This window comes from Fusarium subglutinans (assembly GCF_013396075.1).
Source record: "Fusarium subglutinans strain NRRL 66333 chromosome Unknown NRRL66333_c0000211, whole genome shotgun sequence".
Classification (NCBI taxonomy): domain Eukaryota; kingdom Fungi; phylum Ascomycota; class Sordariomycetes; order Hypocreales; family Nectriaceae; genus Fusarium; species Fusarium subglutinans.
The window spans coordinates 54,614-73,870 of NW_023502274.1; the positions used below are offsets into that span (position 1 = coordinate 54,614).

Below are 19,257 nucleotides of genomic sequence, written 5' to 3' on the forward strand. Positions count from 1 at the left end.
TACAGTACCCCACACTTCCATGGCTCACGGCACCAGGAGTTCTATAAAGCCAAGGCTGAGGACAGATTGTATGTATTGGGTAGATATTCGTGAAGCTAAAAAAAATCCCTCAATATGGTGGTGAATCTTATCTGTTGTATGATGGCATATCTTTGGATGTTGGCTTAGTGAATTACCTGTTTCAAGATATTCCAAAGCTTACCTAACGAGTCAAGGGCTATTGGACTTTACATAATAACTTACTAACTTACTACTTAGATATCTGGAACGACAGGAAACTGGTCCTAAGGAGACTGCTATTATTACTAATATTACAAGGCTTTATATAGATACTAATAAAGTTAAACGTCCTAATAAGCTAAACCCTAACTACTATAATAAAATAATAAAATTAGTACAGAACCATACTAGAATTATAGATAAAAATAAATAATATTATTATATATATAGCTTTAGACATTAGATTTATATAGTAATATAGATTGCTAAGAGATTATATAAATAGGGTTATTATTAGGTGCCTGCAGTAATCTAGGGTATACTGCCTCTATTTACTATCTTTTTTAAAATACTCTAGGCCTTTAATGTATTTACTTTAAAGGATAAGTAAGGAAACTATATAGAAATTAACCTCAATCTAGTAATAGTATATACTAGTAGTACTATTATTATAGCTAAGCCCTTTTAGGTCTCTATTAAGGCCTAGTCTAAGCTAAGAGGGGAAATAATTCTAAGGGGATTTAAAGAGGCTTAAAAAATGCATTTTCTCGATTTAAGGTACCTAAAGTGTAAGAGAGCATCTTAACAGCCTCAGAGTATATAAGCGCATAAGGCAATTGAAAGCATTTAGCGGAGAATTCTCTAGTAGGTGGATCTTCCCACATGAAGGAAGACCTCCTTCCATGTCACTAAAACCTCCTTCCAACCTTTAAGAACATGTCATGGCTACGTAAATAACCATGTTTTCCTTTCCGTTTTTCATCTTCATCAATCCCGCGATACCCGAATGACATCGCGCGCAGTCCCACACTTCGAAATCATTGAGTCTTGTCCTTATAGCACGTTACCAGTCTCCTCAAGCGTTGCGCCAGTTCCTCTCTCCTCTCTAACTAATAGATTCTTTTCCTGTCGCGAAACCGCCGTTACGCAGACAACCGTCGAGCCCTGCCAACACGATGTCGAGATAACAGGGTATGATTCCACAACTTGCTCACGCGTGCCATTGCCGATGCAGATTGGACAGGAGTGACGTGGTCATGGCGAATTTTCAATAATTTGAGGAACGTCTTAGTAATATAGAAGAATGTAATAAAACTTAGGACTTTGACCCTAAGGGATAAAAACCCGTAGGGAAACTTACTATAATTTAGTATAGATTTAAAGGATCTTAGACTAAGCATTATTAGTACTTAGATATGTTACTTACAGTTAAGACTTGTTGCTAAGAGCTTATTTCGGTACATTGAGCTTAACTGTCTTCCTCTCTGCCGTAGACTCTTGGTTTTAAGCTCGGTATCATCAGTTAGAAAGTATATCTTTACTCTCTTTAGTACAAGAGTTTTTAGGTAATTAAGTTTAAACTCAACCACGCTTTAACTTTCAGCTTCTACTTATAAAGTGTCTTTAGCCCATGATTTCTGTGTTTTCTGCTTTTCTACATCTTTACCTTCCCACGACATTACCGCTTTATCATGGATTCTGAGCCCGATCCCAACCAATCCCGGAAAGCGGACTATGTCGTCCAGAGAACACGTCGACGCTTGATGGCCACGGATGCCAAGGAATATCATCGCCTTCTTGACAGGAATCCTGCTCTGGGGCTGCCCGGGCAATTTACCGACAGGGACCAGATACTCCACCAGCTGCGTGCACTCAAGGAAAAAGAGCACAGGGAGAACACTTCTGCACTCTTCGTTCGCGAGTACATGCGTTTCAAATTTTCAGCCAGCTCAAACAGTGTAGAGTGGTGACTTGATACAAACTACAATGACCGTCGACATTTTCTAGACTGTTATAACAAGTCTGTCGCGATGTATCTCTTTTATCCCGACGCAAGTCAGGCGGATAGATGCAATAACGGTGTATTGAGCGACTCGATGCTTGGCTTTACCGTCATTGGTTCAAGCCATATCAGTCCGATATAGAGTATGGCCGCTATATTGCTAAATCTATCTCATTTGGACACTACACTGCGTATATTGACCCAGCTCTCGTCGATATCTCAGAGTTCCACCACAGGATCGTCCAAAGTCTCTCGCCTGATGCCTTCAAGAGCATCACATCTCAAATGCTTCAGGAACTACCTATTTTACCTGTCCCGCCGCCATCTAGGCAGCCGCAAGAGGAGCCCTTCACAACATTGAGCAGGAGTCACAAGGTCCCGCCTCTGTTCAAGTCTCTCTTCATTGTCGTGCACCAAACGCAAGTGTCAAGGACGGAGCGCTTTACAGTTGAAGAAACCGATAATATCCCTGTCACTCTGGTACAAACTGGGTCTATGGAAGGTCTCAAGCATCCTATATCGTTCATAGCCTGCATCGCAACGGAGGGGTCCTCTCTGAGCATAACCCATCTGACAACTCCGTCTGCAGCGTGAGAACGAACCTCAAGTCAGCAATACGATTCGTTCTGGATCTGGAGAAGCGAGAAGAGGTATTCTGGGGAACAAAGCCGAGACCTCCTCTTGCTGACAGCTCTGTCGACGTTGAGAAAGAAGCCCGAGAACTTGGCTGGGATGACGCGACACATGGAAAGCTACCGCTGGATCAACCATCCTCGACCTGAACAAACAGGCGAAAATATTCAGACTGGACAGGACCAGGAGCTCTGCACCACCTTCGTCTGGTTCGCGTCATGATGCGCTTGAGGAGGTACTGTCCCGAAGACATGCTGGAAGATGATTGGTGGTGGTGGAAAATAGATGACGAGTCACCAGAGACTGGGATCATGGGCTTGGTCTACAAAGGCGCTTCTTTCTTTACTACGCCTAGGAAAGTTATCCCCTACATGCTTTTGATGGGGAATCTTATGGTTCTTTACGTATTGTATATATTGCTGGACGGCTAGATACCTGAAGGTTGCGATGCCTACGTCTATGGCAGTCATCGAATAAACCTTTATCTGCAATGGCAAGGCTGTCCATACGACCTCCTTGAAGTTCGTGAAGTTTAAAAATTACTAAGTTCTGTCTACTAATTTAAGCTCTTAGCCACAAGCCTTAACTATAAATAATATATCTAGTTAATAACTTAGATATTATACTATAATAAATAACTAATTACTATAGCTAAAGGCTAATATTAGGAAAACCTAAAAGATAACTCTTTAGCTGGCCTTGAAGGTATATAAGATGCTCTAATCCGTCGGCCAAGAAAGGTAAGTCAGTCACAAGGTTAGAAAATACACTTCGACTTTAACACAATGGGTTTAAAAATTACATTCACCACAGCAGTCTTACAACGAGAGTAGGCAATTGTGGTGCAAGAGATTGATACCTTATATGTTTCCAAGGGATGCATGAAAGAGGCTTGGAGACAACCAGGCAGGCCAGGCGAGGCGATGCAACAAAACTGAGGACCTCTATCCTAAGTGACAAACAGCCTGTAATGAACTTGGTCCATATCCTCTGAATTCATCCTCGATTATGCTAGGTAGATAAAGTAGTAAGAAGCTAGACTTGGAGCTAAAATGAACCAGGGCCTCGTATTGCGAACCAATCGGTAGGTGCCGAGACTCCTTTCTCTCGGGGTTTCGGGAATCTTCAAACAGCAATGTGGAGCACTACATCCTATCAACATGTGATAGGTCGTAGGCCCTCTCTGGACCGTGAGACTTGCGGTCGGTAGGTAAGAGGCCTCAATCGCGCCGCCGTGACATCAAGCTCCAAGACATCCCATGCTGGTGAGTCGGGATTCGGGGTCAACATTGATAAGATAGCGGGAGAATGGCCAATCAGAGGTTGATCGGTACGGTTTGGCCGTATTCGGCATGACGGACTGTCTTCACCTTTACATACAAACGCGTCACCATGTAAGTATGTTAATCAATAAAGAGGATAATAATTGCAGAGTATCGTGGCGCCGGGACTGACAGACGAGCTTGATTGCATGTGCAGAGACCGACTGGGAGTGTATGCATTAATCAGACCAGCTGATAAAAATGCAGGCTCCTGCTCTGTTGTCAGACTTGCTCACTGCAACGCCTTTTGCAATTCAACACGCATAGTATCTCAGTCAGAATAACCTTTCTTCAAATCCTTTTTAACCTAACACTACAACCGATTTCATAATGGTGAACTACTATCGATATGAGCCCTCACTAGCTGCCAACATCCTTTTCGTCGTCATTTTCGCCCTTTCGTCAGGAGTTCATCTCTTCCAGATCTTCAAAACGAGGACCTGGTTTTTCATACCATTCCTAGTCGGCTCGCTCTGTGAGTGTGCCTTGGATCGAGCGTTTCTATTGACTAGCTAACAGACTGAAGTTGAAACCATTGGATTTATTGGCCGTGCCATTGGCGCTGAGCAGGCACCGGACTATACTTTTGGGCCATATATTATGCAGAGCCTACTACTTCTTCTAGGACCAACGTGCTATGCTGCGTCAATCTACATGATCCTAGGTCGGCTGATCGGGATGTTGAAGGCAGAAAAGCATTCCTTGATCAGGCCCAATTGGTTGACCAAGTTATTTCTTCTTGGCGACATCATCTCAATTGCGCTTCAAGGCATCGGTGCGTCGAGACACTTCATATTGTATTTCCAGTTACGAAGGTGGTTTGGCTAACTATTTCTAGGTGGTGGAAAGCTCGCCGATGCCAACACCCCAGACGAAAGGAGGACAGGAGAGAATATCATCATCGCCGGATTGACAGTACAAATTTTGTTCTTTGGCTTGTTCTTCATTGTGACAGGTCTATTTCATTTCCAATTTCTCAAGGATCCTACACGTCGAATGTCCAGTTCTGGAACTAACTGGCAGAGGTCTTTGGTGTTGATCTACGTGGCAAGCGTGCTAATTCTCATTCGCTCTCTCTTTCCGTATGATCAAATATATTCAGGGACACGACGGAGAGCTCCAGTCCAAAGAAGTCTACCTTCTCGTCTTGGATGCTATCCCGATGACTATTGCAAGCATTATGTTTAATGTCTTTCACCCCTCGAAGTTCTTGAATGCAAGATCAAAGAATCTTACCGATTCAGAGGCCGATGAACCTCTGGGATATTGGCAAGGTCACTCGCTGGGAACGGTCGTGGGCAGAGAGCCAATCGCTGCTAGCAACCGTTAGGATAATGGGAAAATGATCTTGGGAAATTACAAAACTCTGGGAGACCAAGGTCGCATTCTTGCAATATCCTGGTACTGCACAGCCGCCGGTGCTAGTAGGATGCTTTTTAGTTATAACGCGTCAGCAGAGTTTGAAGTTAGGGGGGAGCTTGGACGCTCCACCACGCTGAGGGGCTATTAATTAAAACATAGTAAATAAGCAAATAACCTTTTTCTCTTTTACTTCTAATTCTGGCTGGCTGTGGATGAAAATGAAAAAAGTCATCTGCCAAACGATATCCACATTTGTTATTCAACCCTTGGAAACGTTTTGATTGATTTTATTTAGAGAACTGAGTTAGAAATGACTGAAGCCGACGAGACATCGAGAACATCCGCAACGTCGGTTCCTTTACGGCGTCGGACCCATCGGAAGTCGAGAATGGGCTGCAAGGCATGCAAAACAAGTCGAATTAAGGTAACGTTCCTTGAAGTCACTATCTGACCGATCTAAAGTGTGACGAGACGCGCCCAGTCTGCAAAAATTGCCATAGACGGGACGCGTTTTGCGAATACTTTGCCACGCTTCGGACAAGAGAAAGCTCGGGAAAATCGGTCGAGATCATTCCCAAGCAAAAGCAATCGTGCACTGAGTCCACGCCTATCACAAGCCCTAAGCCGACAGTTTAGACACGGATCAGTCTCACATTGTACGAGATCTTCGATACACGAACTTCATCACTTCCCGAACGCCTGTTCGAACTCCAGTTATTGCAGCACTTCATTGACATGACTAAAAAAAACAACCAAGACTCAAGCTATCTGGTCATTTTGGATGTTGAAGCAAGCCACCCAATCAATCAGTGTCATGGATGCAATTCTTGGTACCGCTGCCTCTCACCTTCAGAATTTGGGCAAATTTGAGACAAAACTTCTATTCATCTCACATAGATACATGGCTCGCGCGATAGAGGTACATAAGAGGGATTTGAACGGAGGCGTGAATGAGTCCAATACCGCCAGACTCTTCGCAACCTGCGCACTCATCTGCATGCATGCCAACTTGAGAGCATACTCTCTTGAGAGCGAAAGAAACCAAAGGCAACCTCACGACTGGTTCATATCATGCCGTAAGGTTTCAAGCCTCTTTGATGGGGTGTCACCGATCATCGAGAACCCCTCCATCATCCAAGAGCTCTCGAGTCTCTCCTGCATCATTCCCCATCAGATTGACATGAACCCTTTTAGCTTCTTACTCCACTGGAAGCCAGAATCAGGATCAATTCATCAACATGAAATCGAAATTTGCACCACGGCAGTGGCCCAGATCTCCTATATCTATGCTAATCTAGTAACTGAAAAGCCCTTGCGGTTCGCGGTTACGGTTTCGGATAGCTTTGTGGATCTTGTAGTGGCAAAGAACCCTCGGGCTTTGGCTATCTGTGGATACTTTTATATGTTAGTCAGACAGGGACGACAGATCTGGTGGATTGATGGTGCACCAGAACGTGAGTTTGATTTGGTGATGAGGTGTTTGCCAAAAGACTGGCGGCCAGTTATGGACTGGGCGGTTCGAGTCTTCCAGTGGAATGATCGCGTTGAAGAACCATAGACAGTCAGGTTAGAAATCGATTGATTGCAAAGTACAATAATTAGACAGGAGACAAGATCGAGATATGTCTTTTTTGTTTTCAAATTATAAACACCAACTAAGCTTGTTACTCCCTGGATGCTTGGGCATCGACTATTTTTCCATAAGTTGAGTAATGCAAAGTACGATCTCAAGGACGCTAAGGAGACATCTGTCAGAAGGATATATCACAGCGCGAGAAATACAACTTACGTCGATGCGCAGGCTAGTCCCAGGGCCGCTTGGAACAATATCTCTCTGGCTAATGGTGCGTCATTCGAACTGAGAGCACTACCGCCCGGCCACCAATCCCGGAACAAGCCGAAGCATATCAGGCAGATTACTGATCCAATAACAATAAAGACGTCTATAAGGATACGGAAGGATACATAGGCAGGTGGAAGGATTCTGATCAAAGGATAGACGAGTTCTATAAACGACCAGCAGAAGGTTGTGACAAACTAATTCGTTAGCATATACAAGGCTCTGCAGAACATGGCCATGGTGAGTCCACTTACAGCTGGTCCCAGTATTCCAATTGCAATAAAGTTTCTCGGGGCAGGGATTGACGAGACGACGATCCCAGCGACCGTGACTGCAAGGACAAGTGCTCGTAGTGCTAACACGAGTTTGGTGGGCCGCTGTGGCTTTCGTGCTTGCGAGGGTCTGCTGTATTGTTTGGCGTCCATGTTGATCGATTCGATATTCAATGCAAATTGCAATTTCTGTGCTTAATAATGAGGCGAGAGTGGAATTTATAGAAAACAGATGCCTTTTATATTGCGGAAGTGATAACAGGCTAATGTTGTCAAGAGGTCATAGCAGCAATCTCCCTTCTGCACCCAAGGAGTCCCCCAGTATTTAAAGAGCAATAGAAGTCACTAGAATCAGATCATGGCTTCTCATGATGACGTAGTGGAAAGTAATGCGCAAAGTAGGCAACCCGAAAATTATCAAGAAGCTACTTATTTGGCTCGCCTTTCAGAATTAGGTCTAGTTTGCGACACGGAATCTAGCCGAGGCTCGAGCGCAACAGCAATTCTATGCGGCAGAGAGACTGTGAGCTCGGGACCAGCCACTAGTAGACAAAGCTAACTTTAAAACTGATGCGAAAACCTGCTATAGGGCGCGGCTAGAGAATAAATTGAACGCTGGATCAGCAGCCCAATCTGTTGGCATGCTAGTCAATGCACTATTGAGCCAATCTGCCGAGGCAATATCAATGCACGTGAGCACACAGCAAGCGTCTCTCAAAAGCTAGGACTTGGGCAGAGACTGTGCCATCGCTGTACCGGCTGATCTGAGTTTACTGAGTTCATTACAACATAATAGTGGTAGATTAGGATGGATACGCAAGCGTCAACAGCTCAGCTCAGACTTGGGGCCTCATGGATCTGGTATGTCGACAGTGGAGGAACAGCACTGAGACTTTGTTTGTTTACTGGCAAGCAATCTGTCCGCCATGATTCGGCGTGAATGAAGTCTTGTTAGATACCTGAGCTTAATCTAGGGTATCCGCCCTGCACAATGTTATCTGACGTTCGGCGACTTTTACCAATACTGACTCATCAGCTGTGGCTACCGATACAAGTGGCACCTGTTCTGGTAGGGTCTACGTTGTAATTGCAAGAAATTGTAGGTTTGGAATGCGTGAGCATAGATACATTGCACTCATCTGAGACGTGAATGAGGTCCTGAAAGCCTCGAACTGCTTTAGCTCCTGGGTCATATTTGAAAGCTAGAACTGCTGGTCTAAAGCTATATGCGAAGAGTCTGGACTACCTCACTCCAGAGAGGGCCTTCTCAGAGATCCTGATACGGCATTTGTGGATAAGGTGATTTAAGAGCATTTGCCCTTGACATCGTTACGATCCCATTGGTAGTAAATGCCTTCATACCAATATCCCTTGCTAGCGTAATCCTTGCAGTGGTTCTCCCAGGTATCTCCATCAATGTCGCTGTGGCCTGAAGTGGTATAACACTGGTGCGATTAGTAAGTAATTCCGATAAAACAGTACCGATATCTTACTTTATGGTCATCCTGGTCGAATCCAACCGACTATGTAGAGGTTAGCATTTCAGTCATACTAGAGAAATTCCAGACAAGATTGAACATACGGTGACGAAGTTGCTACAGACATTGCTGGTCAGGCCGATATCGAGGTTCTGGACACCAGATCCCTTTCGGTAGCAGCAGCACCAGCCGTGACTTTCTCGAGGCTCACTGGACAATATTAGCTGTTGACTTCAACATTCCCAAGTGGTATACATACATGGCTACGAGCACAGCAGGGCTGAAGGCAAGGAGTTTTAAGAAAGTGTTAATGAGCATTGCGGCGGTTGAAGCTGAAGCTGAAGATAGAGAGTGTAAATGATACTGGATATTGAAGCGGATTGTAGTGGTGATTTCTTGAGGTAAGTGAGGGGATTCTTGGGCCTTTTATATCTGTAGTCAGGCCGTTCTGAATCTTCTCTTCGAGGGGCAGTAGACATGGTCGAGACTTTCACAACTATGCTTTTCAGTACACCGCCTTAACTTCATTTCTCTCTAGAACTCATTTTTAAGTTTAACTTCTGTCCAGGGTTGACAATCCTTTATATTACATTCGTTGACTCTGCTCATGTAATTTAGGATTTTTCCTTCTCTACTATTAGAAGCAGAAAAGTTAAACTTCTATCTAGTTAACTATTTGCAGTACTGCGTTATATGATCGGCCTCATTTTTCAGTCATTCAACCGCCGAGGCCTTTTTGCCAATGGAAAAAAAAGCTCATTAGAATCCTTCTTAAACCTTATATCTCGATTTCTGGTATCTAGACATAATTGTTGCTGCAATGTGACGTGGACTGGGCGCCTCACATTGGTCCTTTGGCTAGGCGGCGTAGTCTACTGCCGACAGATTATGTAGTATATGGTATGGAAAGGTATGATTGTGCCTAGAGTGCCTTCACAGTTATTTGGATCGGCTGTTGTTGACGGAGCAGCAATGGGAGCTTCGGATCTCGGTATTTTATCCTTGTGAAGTGGATCATTCAGTGTATCCGCTTAATATATCTTACTGAGATATCATCCGCTTTGCCTCAATCAGTCACTCCTCTTGCAGTAAATCAGTCTTGTATTATTGGTACTGCCTGTGTGGTCGATCTTAAACTACATAAGAACGGAGTCTTGTCTGTCTCTTGAGTTTTCATAGCTACTCGATGCGTCTATCTACATTTCATACAATAACCAAGAGAGGTACAATAGTATCGGTACGCCCCGAAAGACAGAGTCATGAGTAAGCGGCTGAATCAACTAGAGCCACTTGCTTGCGGCCTCTCTCTTGCAGAATTGGCAAGAATAAAAGTTCTAGAAGACGTAAAAGTCTTGGCCTAACGGCATTGAGTAGGTAGATGTGTTTGAGAGCTATGATATGGAGTAAATAGTTTTAAGAGAAAGTATAACATATTAAAAGCTTAAATTATGTGCCGGATTGTCTTCAAACATTGCTTTGTCGGGAAAGACTGAATTCCGCCCACATACCGAAGTTAAGATAGACGGTAACCGAGAAAGGTTTCAATAATTCTAATATATAACGTCAGCTGCATCTCACCCTTCGAGTTCAGATACATCAACAACCCAGACCTTCATTCATCGAAACTGCATCGATCATGGTGAGTACTCTTGTTCACGTCTTGGGACAATAGCTAACTTATAGAAGCTCGTCCGTCCCTCAACTGCCATCTTTCTCTGCCTGGCATGGCTCCATTCAATGGTCATGGCGTCGCATAACCCAGCTATACCACTGACTCTTCCCTGGAGGACTGTTTTCGGTCGTCCGTCAAACTTCGACTACCACTGGTCCTTTGACACTAGCGCCGTTCCTGAGGGCCCATTCTCCACCACCAGACGTGTCCAGAACGGAGTTGACATCCAAGTTTTCACCGCCAACCTAGACGCTAACCAGAATCAACGGGTGATTCACATTCACATGGAAGCTACCGCAGGATCTCACCAGGAGGTTGTCTGGCAGGTGTATCAAGGTGGACAGATTGTCACCCGCTACAATTCAGCTGGCCAACAGTCCAACAACGATATCTCTACCTCGACATCTACTGGAGACTTTGCCATGATCCCATATCAAGCTGGTCTGACGATCACGATTTATTGGCGCCTGGAACAAGAACTCTAGGGAGCCTCTGATACGCTCCTAAGAGCCTTTCTAGGATCCAAATGTCCGCGATGTGGCAGGAGAAGAACGACTTCGTATGAACGATAGTCGGGGGGGATGTTATGGCGAGTTACTGCACCTAAGTGGTTGCTTGAGTCTCTGGGAAAGGGGAAGGATAGTGAAGCTTGGATCTCATCTGGGTAGTGTAGCTCGGTAGCCGAGTGGCTTTCATTTCTTTAAGCTTTAGTTAGTATCATTTATTTATAACCCATACGCCTTGTATAACAAGCGTTGGGTATTTTTTACCAAAACAGTTAAGGAGAGTCCAATTAGCAACTGTTATCTTCCAGAGGTCCTTTAGTAGTCTGTTAACTGAATTTAGTTCTGCTTTATAATCTGGCCTAAAGCACTAATTAGCTAATCGCGCCAATCGTTCTCTGCCTTAGGTACTTAGGCAGTCTATCCACTTCGTGCCTCTATACTTAAATTTGCCGAATCAACTACCTATGCTCTTTTTGGAATCTTGGCCCGAGAACTATTCACCCCGCAACTTCCTTACCTTGATTCCATTTTCACTCATCTCCAACAATCCATCTGTTGGCGGGGCAGTCTTATCATGCAGCGACCTGAAATCCGTTCACGACAAGGTGCGTTTAAAACAGATACATAATTCACCTTTCTGTTTTACCATGGCCTTTAACTAGACTCACTTCGAGTTACACGATCTGGTAGCCCGGACCTCGTTCCCTTATCTTTCTCTCATTACTTATATTATCATCTACCTAATCGGCTCACCAGGCTGCTTGACTTGCAGAAAGCGTCATAGAAAATGTGATGAGAAGCGGCCTGTCTGTACGCTTTGTCAAAAGTCAGGCCGCACTTGCGACTACACGAGCGATTTTCGATGGGCGCCCGTCAACGACGTGTTTGTTATCTCTGACACTTCGTTCAACAGAGCTACCAAAAGAATTGATCAAGGTGGGAGAAGGAAAATAGCGCAAAGTCGGGGTCGACAACAGCGCATCCGTGCCCGAGTGCAACATGCACAGCAAAGCGATATCAGCCCTGAGGTCTTGAACCAACGCCAAATCGAAACAGGAGCCCTCAATCAAGGCCAGAGCCCAAACTCCTGCGCGGCGCTTTACGAAAACGACAGCCAACCTCGACCATCAGAAAGTGACCACCGAGGTAGGCTTCGTTCTAGACCCGTACCGAATTTAGATACGCCGCACACGTCCTTATCCTTTGTTGACTCTGCCACTACAAGCCATCAAATGCCTTCGCCACAGGATTACGAGGTCTCGACTGAAGATAACAACGACGTGAGCCTATGTTTCAACGACATTCCAGATGTGCAGTTCGACAGCAATTGGTTGAACGAATTTGTGATAGATCAGGATCTGTCGACATTATTCGCCCAACATAATGATCCAGGAGACGGCACAAGCGAGCCATTGGTGCCGGATCTGATGAATGTCGAGTGGATGTCCGTTCTAGGTAGCACCGAAGCATCGTCAGAAATTATTGAAAGCGAACATGAGACCAACAGACCGAGGTCTAGTGGCGGTCTAGCATTTGGTGCCACCAACACCTTTCATTTCAGCCAAGGACCGCTGGCACCAAGCCTCGCCATCTGTACCGAGGAAATCATGTTTAACTATTGTAGGTTCTCAGAACTCCATCGTATTCATACTGAAATTAACATCATCCCTCGTTAGTCATGACCGATGCTTCTCCTCGGATCCCAGCTCTTGATAGCCCTGGAAATCCATTTCGAGAGCTTTGCAGAGTTTCCATGTCATATTCACTGCTCTTACATACATTCTTGTATGTATCAGCTGCAAATATGTACAATTATTGCAGAGGCGACCTGCGAGTTATGGAAGATCGTCGGTCACAAGCTTTGAGATCGTTGCGGAGTATGGAACGATTTCTCCGGATTTTTGACACCACCGAAGAGTCGTCTTTATCCATAGAGAATCATGCCTTTTCAGTCCTATCACTGAGAGAAGTTACTCTTGCAGCATATCTCATCCACATCGCCTCGGAGGCTATGACTGGTGGCCTCACGACGGACACACATCTTCGGAGTGCCTTTAAACTGGTGGTTGAACTACGATACATCGACAAAATGCCTAAAGGTTTCTATTCTCGCTTCTTGGTGCAGCGATTTGCCATGATTGACGTCATGTTGTCTCTCTTGCGGCGCCGAAAACCCCTCGCACCCAAATCTTTCATCCTGTATCAGCAACATGAGGAAGCTGACGTACGTGGGCCATCCTTTCGCGAACTTACTGGCTGCCCTCAGCCTGTACTTTCTTTTTTGGCAAAGATATCGATATTGGCAACCAAGGTTGAGTTGGAAAACGACGTACGGCTCGCTGAAGCTTATCAACTCGAAACGAGTATGCGAGACTGGGGATCACGAAAGTACCCAATGCCGCTGAAAATAGCTTCTCGATCAAACAAACCCTTGTCTTTTCATGGGACGGCCTCGCAAGATGACTATCTTAGTACACTGAATGCATGCTTTTACTGGATGGCGCACCTTCTCCTTGCCCGGCGAGTATTCATGGATCCCACAGCGTCAAGTCGAGTTCAACTTTACCGAAAGCATCTTTTCTCTCTTATTGATAGACTCCCTCCTGGCTGCGGACCAGACTCGTAATTACCAATTCCATTCTACATGGCTGCGCGAGAGGCCATCGTGCCTTTGGACCGTGAGTGGGTGCGTCAAAAACACGCCGAGATGATAGCCATATATCCAGATCGCTCTAGGGAGCTTATGATGTCTTTGACAGAAGACATTTGGAGTATGAGTGATAGTGAATATCATGACCTGGTGCCCAAAGGGCCTTGGGATCTCCCTTGGATGGATGACGATATGAACATCCGAATGAAGGACTCCCAAGCAATGCATTTTATAATCTAGCAAGTAGTTATTTAACATGTAATTTAGCCCGGCGGACAGTATTTTAGGGCTACCTATAATTTCAGCGCGGGCTTTAAGTTGGTATCGGAATTATATAGCTTGGCCGCCTCAGGTATGTCTACTATATGAGGTAATTGTTGTTGAGAGAGATTGGAGGAAGAAAACACTTTCCTCATAGACTCATATTCATTCTTGGCTTGTTGATTCCTCCTCCATGGGCATATTTCCAATGGCCAACAGCACGCTCTCAAACCTATGCCATATATTGACTACAAATTGCCGCAGACTCTGGGTGGGGTACGGGAAAACAGGTTAAGCCCCAAATGGAAGTGCGTGTCGCATGCTAAAGATGGGCATGATTTGCTACCAACCCCCCATCTTCCACAAGCCAATCCGCGAGTAGAAGGGAACGGGATCGTTCCCGGCTGCTGCTCCGGTCTGCGAACCGGTTCCACAGCCTGTTCTTATCGCAGTAAAGATCTTGGAAAATAGCGTAAAACCCTAAGAGTGTGCTCAGATAATGTTTTGAGTCACTTTGAGTTCTCGAGTACGTAGATTGTTACCTTTCCCAACTTGGAAATGCGAGCCGTAATCATTGATGGATTCAACTGATAACTACATATACTCCAGCTACCCAGTAGTGATGGATAAATAGCTCCCATAAGGCTTGGGATGCCTCAACAGTGACAAGACGCAACTTAATACAAGTGACCAAGCTGACCCATGACAATTTACGCCATGGCTCCATCTAGAAACTAGCCCTCAGGTATCTACCAGTAAACTCAGCAGCACACCTGTGCTGTCTGAGAAGACTGCGCGCCTTGTAGACACGTGGTCCAAGCACATCAGGGGAGGGTTCCCGACCCTGCCAGTTGCTGTTGAATCAGCTAAGGATCATACCATCACCGACGTAGATGGTAAGGAATATATCGATTTCATTGGGCAATTTGCCGTCATGAACTTTGGCTATTCTCATCCCAAGATCGCCAAGGCAGCTGTGGACCAGATCTACAAGATGCCGCTAAGTGGGACGGGTCACATCAGCCCGTTGTACGTGGAATTCGCAGAGCGGCTCACTAATGTAAGTAACGACAGAATACCGGCAAATCTTTGATGAGATGGAAAATGCTGATCTATAATCAGAAATTCGGGTTCGATTCCATTGCGACTATGCTGAGTGGATCTGAGGCAGTCGAATCGGCTGTCAAGATCGCTCGCAAATGGGCTTATCTCAAGAAAGGCATACCCCAGGATCAGGCTCATATTCTCACGGTTGACCAATGCTATCACGGTCTGACACTATCCACCATGCCTATGGCCACAGTTTCCCAGAAACGTTTGTTCCGCTATCCGTAAACCATAATTCCCTGTGTTGAAACTCATTGAATGCAGATTTCGGACAACATCTTCCCAACGTGGGACCATATGCCCCTACAAGCGGCAAGCTTGTCCCCTTTGGAGACATAGATACTTTGAGAGAAGTATTTGAGGAGGATGGTGAGAGACTTGCTGCATTTTTCGTGGAGCCAGTCCAAGGATGGGCGGGGTTAGTTCCAAACCAACATTCACCAGATGGCCAACCACTGACTGTTTATTAGAACCGTTGTTCCTCCCAAGGGCTACTTGAAGGACGCACAAGACTTGTGCAGAAAGCATAACGTCCTCTTAGTTTGTGATGAGATTCAGGCTGGCTACGGGCGAACTGGAAAAGACCTTTCCTTTCACCACGAACCAGAACTTGAGCCCGATATGGTGACCCTTGGCAAAGGGATCGCGGGAGGTTAGTCAGGTTCCCATCGAATCTGCTCGGCATTATTATGGTTGACTAACTTGCCGTAGGATACTACCCCATGTCTGTAGTTATGGGCAAGAAGCATGTCATGGATCTGCTGAATAAAAGCGAAGTTCTTTCAACCTTCGGGGCCTCTCCTATTGCTCTCTCCGCTGCTCTTGCTACTCTAGATGTTCTAGAAGACGAGAAGATCTCGGAACGTTCTGAACGTCTTGGAATACTTCTGGAGAAGACAATCAAGGAGCTCAACCCCCCGCACGTTAAGGAGCTTCGGGGAATTGCGCTTTTCCAATCCTTGGTTCTTGATCAGAGTGTACCGGGCGTCACCCCTCGAAGAGTCCAGGCTCTTGCTGCCCATTACGGTGTGCTTGTCGGTATTGGTGCGGATCGGTTGAGATTTAGCCCACCTTTGACAATTACAGAGGACGATTTAGTTAAGGCTCTTCATATTATAGCTCAGTGCTTGGAGGAAGTCACGCGTTTGGGGGACTTTGCCGGAAGCGAGTTTCTCAATTAGGGATAATAATAGTCTTGTTAAAAATTATCTAGTTTCTTAATACAAAGTGTTATAATGCTATTTGTAATGTTACAGAACTGATCATATCCTTACGAGCTATGTTTACTCACCTGTCTGTAGTCTTGCTAGAATCTGGCTTATAAGGTAAGGTAATAAAGGGTATGACCTATACTGAATGGCTCTGGAATATCTTAAATAAATTATATTAGTTTATAAAGATTCTTATCTGAACCCTGTTATGTACATAAAACAGTCCTTTTCCATTAGATGTTGTAATACACTAGTAATATTGCGTGGCCTTGTCAACAGGAACAGATAGAAATTTGGCCGAGCTCACTGGATCTCGAGATATCCAGGTACACAATCGTCCTCAATCAACTGTATTCGAGTCCAAACTAAGTACAGAAAACACCCAAGTGCGGGACTCACTTCCAGTGCATCAGGCCATTTTTCGTCGCCTTTTAGAACTATCACACGACTGTCAAAGTCCCAGTCTTCTCAACAAGATATTCCGCCGCAGCGACATCTTTGCCACTCTCCTTCCCGTACCCAGACTGCTTAATACCTCCAAAAGGACTCTCGGCGGCAGAGCCATTTCCTGTATTCTATAGCATGTCAGTTTCTCTGGAACAATAATATTTAGTTGGACTGCTTGTACTTACCAACCCGATCATGCCTGCCTTTAGCTTCTCAAACAACCTCCACAAGCGGTCCGAATTTTTAGTAAACGCATAGCTTGCGAGACCCAGGCTGGTGTCATTAGCCCACTTGACAACCTGCTCTTCCGTGTCAAACTTAAAGAGACCGCAAACTGGACCAAACGTCTCTTCTTTGGCCATCTGCATATCCTGTGTCATTCCAGTGAGAACAACTGGCTCCATGAACTGGCTGCTCGCTCCCGAGGAAGATAACAGAAAAGGTCTTCCTGAACCTGTCCTGAGCTTGGCCCCGTTTGCAAGAGCATTTTGGACCTGTGATTCAGCTTTTTGAAGACCGACAATCGTAGTGACAGCCCCAAAGTTGTTGGAGGGATCAGCACCGTGACCTGTCTTGAATTTGCTGGTCTTCTCGGAGAAAGCAGTGGCGAATTTCTCGTAGATGCCAGCTTGAACATAAACTCGATTTGCCGTAATACATGCTTGGCCCGCATTCCTCCACTTCAACGCCATGATCTGGTCGATGGCTTGGTTGATATCAGCATCATCAAAGACAATAACAGGACAGTTTCCACCAAGCTCTAGTGTGCACTTTTTAAGCCCCTGAGCACAAAGACCAGCAACGATTTTGCCCACTCTAGTGCTGCCAGTGAAGGTCACCTTGGCGACTAATGGGTGAGTACATAAAGCCTCGGAAAGACCAGGAGTATTTTCCAAAGAGGTCGTCAGGACGTTGAGTGTCCCTGCTGGGAAACCAGCTCTGGTGGCTAGATCTGCTAGGGCTAAGCAAGACAGAGACGTTTCGGGTGATGGTTTGACAATCATAGAGCAGCCGGCAGCAAAGGCTGCGCTGGCCTTCCTCATAATCATGGCAACGGGAAAGTTCCATGGGACTAGCGCAACAGTCACGCCAATAGGTTGCTTGATCGTAAGCACTCTTCTTTCTGCATTGCTGGACGCCCCGATTGTGCCTTGGATTCTTTCAGCTTCGCCAGCAAACCACCAAGCGAATCCTAGAGAATAGTCAATTTCTCCCCGTGCTTCAGCTAGAGGCTTTCCAGTTTCGTAGGTAACAAGCTTTGCAAAGTCTTCTTTAGCGTCGCCAATTAAGCGATGCCACTCCAGGAGGAGCTGAGCTCTTTTACGTGCAGTAAAGCCTCTGTACTCCAGAAATCCCTTGTAAGAAGATTGAACTGCGTTGTTGACATCTTCAGCTGCATTGTCAGGGCAAGTAGCCCAAGCAATACCGCTGCCAGGATCAGTGATGACAAAGGTTTTGCTGGACGCTGCTTGAACCCATTCCACGTGGACGTATGATGCTTCATGGAGAAGATCCTGGTTAAATAGTTGGAAAGGTCGCTGCATCATGTTGTAACGTTGAATTGAAGGTCTGTGAAGATCAAGAATCATAGAAGGACCGAGATTCTTTGTGCAATGAGGCTTGTGGCTAGGAACTTAAATCACCGCAGAGAAGTAACTCAGACTGACGGTATAACTTGTGTTTATTGCTAAGTCAAATACCTCCTTGAAGAGGTTGAAACGGACATGCTTGTCATTTAGATCTTTAACACGTTCCACCGGCAAGCAGCCGGTTGTTTTGGCAAGTGCGAGTACATCATTGAAGTAAAGATGCGTTTCGCACTTCCTAAATAGGTATAGTTCACTAATACGAGTTTGCCGCACAGGGAAGTTAGTGACTCGACAATATATCACCGGACACTTTTTTCTTGATCATGTCCGGATTCTTTTATCAGTTGAACTTTCTATCTTCAGAAGAATACAAGAGTTCTCCCCAAAAATGTCTTGCCACCAGACTTGTCTAACAGGGTACCTCTTCACTAGCTGAAGATCCACCCGGCGCAGCAGGACAACCGCCGATGCAGCCACCACATCCACCATTAATAACCTTGGGGCACGCGCCGCAAGGAGGCGAACCGTCTGCATAGAAGCAGTTGTAGCATTTTGCGCTGGCCATGACGAACAGACCAAAGAAAAGACCGACAGCTGACAGCTTCATTGCTTATGTGGCTTGAGTCTGGCTGTGCTGTTAGTGCTAATCTAAGCTGAGTGATATCTATTCTTCATGAACCTACCTTGGAAAGATAATTTGAATGTGAGCTGATAGAATTTCGGGAGTACAAGAGACCGGGTTATAAAGTCTTGTTGAGTTGATGGAGAATCACAAAGGAAACTTGCCAGTAGATACGGATGGGCTTTTATAGGGAGTTCTTCTACCACTATGCTACGTGGGGATCAGTCACACGTATCGTCTTACTATAAGTCGGCCCACGTTATATGGAGATATAATTAGAATG

The 19,257-nt window shown here is 45.4% G+C and overlaps 6 protein-coding genes across 6 annotated transcripts; 4 read left to right on the top strand and 2 right to left on the bottom strand.

Moving 5' to 3' along the window:
- Positions 1 to 1,691: 1,691 nt before the first annotated feature.
- Positions 1,692 to 2,784, top strand: FSUBG_11288 (uncharacterized protein; the record flags this gene model as incomplete). The annotated part of the gene is made up of 3 exons (XM_036675954.1): positions 1,692 to 1,929; positions 2,208 to 2,523; positions 2,592 to 2,784. 3 exons carry the CDS (start codon positions 1,692 to 1,694, stop codon positions 2,782 to 2,784), a joined length of 747 nt encoding a protein of 248 aa, XP_036533248.1.
- Positions 2,785 to 4,287: 1,503 nt separating this feature from the next.
- Positions 4,288 to 5,287, top strand: FSUBG_11289 (rta1 domain protein; the record flags this gene model as incomplete). The annotated part of the gene is made up of 4 exons (XM_036675955.1): positions 4,288 to 4,432; positions 4,484 to 4,732; positions 4,796 to 4,989; positions 5,060 to 5,287. 4 exons carry the CDS (start codon positions 4,288 to 4,290, stop codon positions 5,285 to 5,287), a joined length of 816 nt encoding a protein of 271 aa, XP_036533249.1.
- Positions 5,288 to 8,735: 3,448 nt separating this feature from the next.
- On the bottom strand, positions 8,736 to 9,227 carry FSUBG_11290 (uncharacterized protein; the record flags this gene model as incomplete). The annotated part of the gene is made up of 4 exons (XM_036675957.1): positions 8,736 to 8,876; positions 8,925 to 8,954; positions 9,014 to 9,119; positions 9,169 to 9,227. 4 exons carry the CDS (start codon positions 9,225 to 9,227, stop codon positions 8,736 to 8,738), a joined length of 336 nt encoding a protein of 111 aa, XP_036533250.1.
- Positions 9,228 to 10,545: 1,318 nt separating this feature from the next.
- Positions 10,546 to 11,066, top strand: FSUBG_11291 (uncharacterized protein; the record flags this gene model as incomplete). Its single annotated transcript, XM_036675958.1, has 2 exons — positions 10,546 to 10,548; positions 10,593 to 11,066. The coding sequence occupies 2 exons, from the start codon at positions 10,546 to 10,548 to the stop codon at positions 11,064 to 11,066; spliced, it is 477 nt and encodes a 158-aa protein (XP_036533251.1).
- Positions 11,067 to 11,661: 595 nt separating this feature from the next.
- Positions 11,662 to 16,286, top strand: FSUBG_11292 (ornithine aminotransferase; the record flags this gene model as incomplete). Its single annotated transcript, XM_036675959.1, has 10 exons — positions 11,662 to 11,692; positions 11,919 to 12,707; positions 12,764 to 12,842; positions 12,909 to 13,311; positions 14,263 to 14,274; positions 14,744 to 15,058; positions 15,121 to 15,313; positions 15,370 to 15,523; positions 15,576 to 15,757; positions 15,817 to 16,286. The coding sequence occupies 10 exons, from the start codon at positions 11,662 to 11,664 to the stop codon at positions 16,284 to 16,286; spliced, it is 2,628 nt and encodes an 875-aa protein (XP_036533252.1).
- Positions 16,287 to 16,756: 470 nt separating this feature from the next.
- On the bottom strand, positions 16,757 to 18,310 carry FSUBG_11293 (succinate-semialdehyde dehydrogenase; the record flags this gene model as incomplete). Its single annotated transcript, XM_036675960.1, has 2 exons — positions 16,757 to 16,891; positions 16,949 to 18,310. 2 exons carry the CDS (start codon positions 18,308 to 18,310, stop codon positions 16,757 to 16,759), a joined length of 1,497 nt encoding a protein of 498 aa, XP_036533253.1.
- Between the last annotated feature and the right edge of the window lie 947 nt (positions 18,311 to 19,257).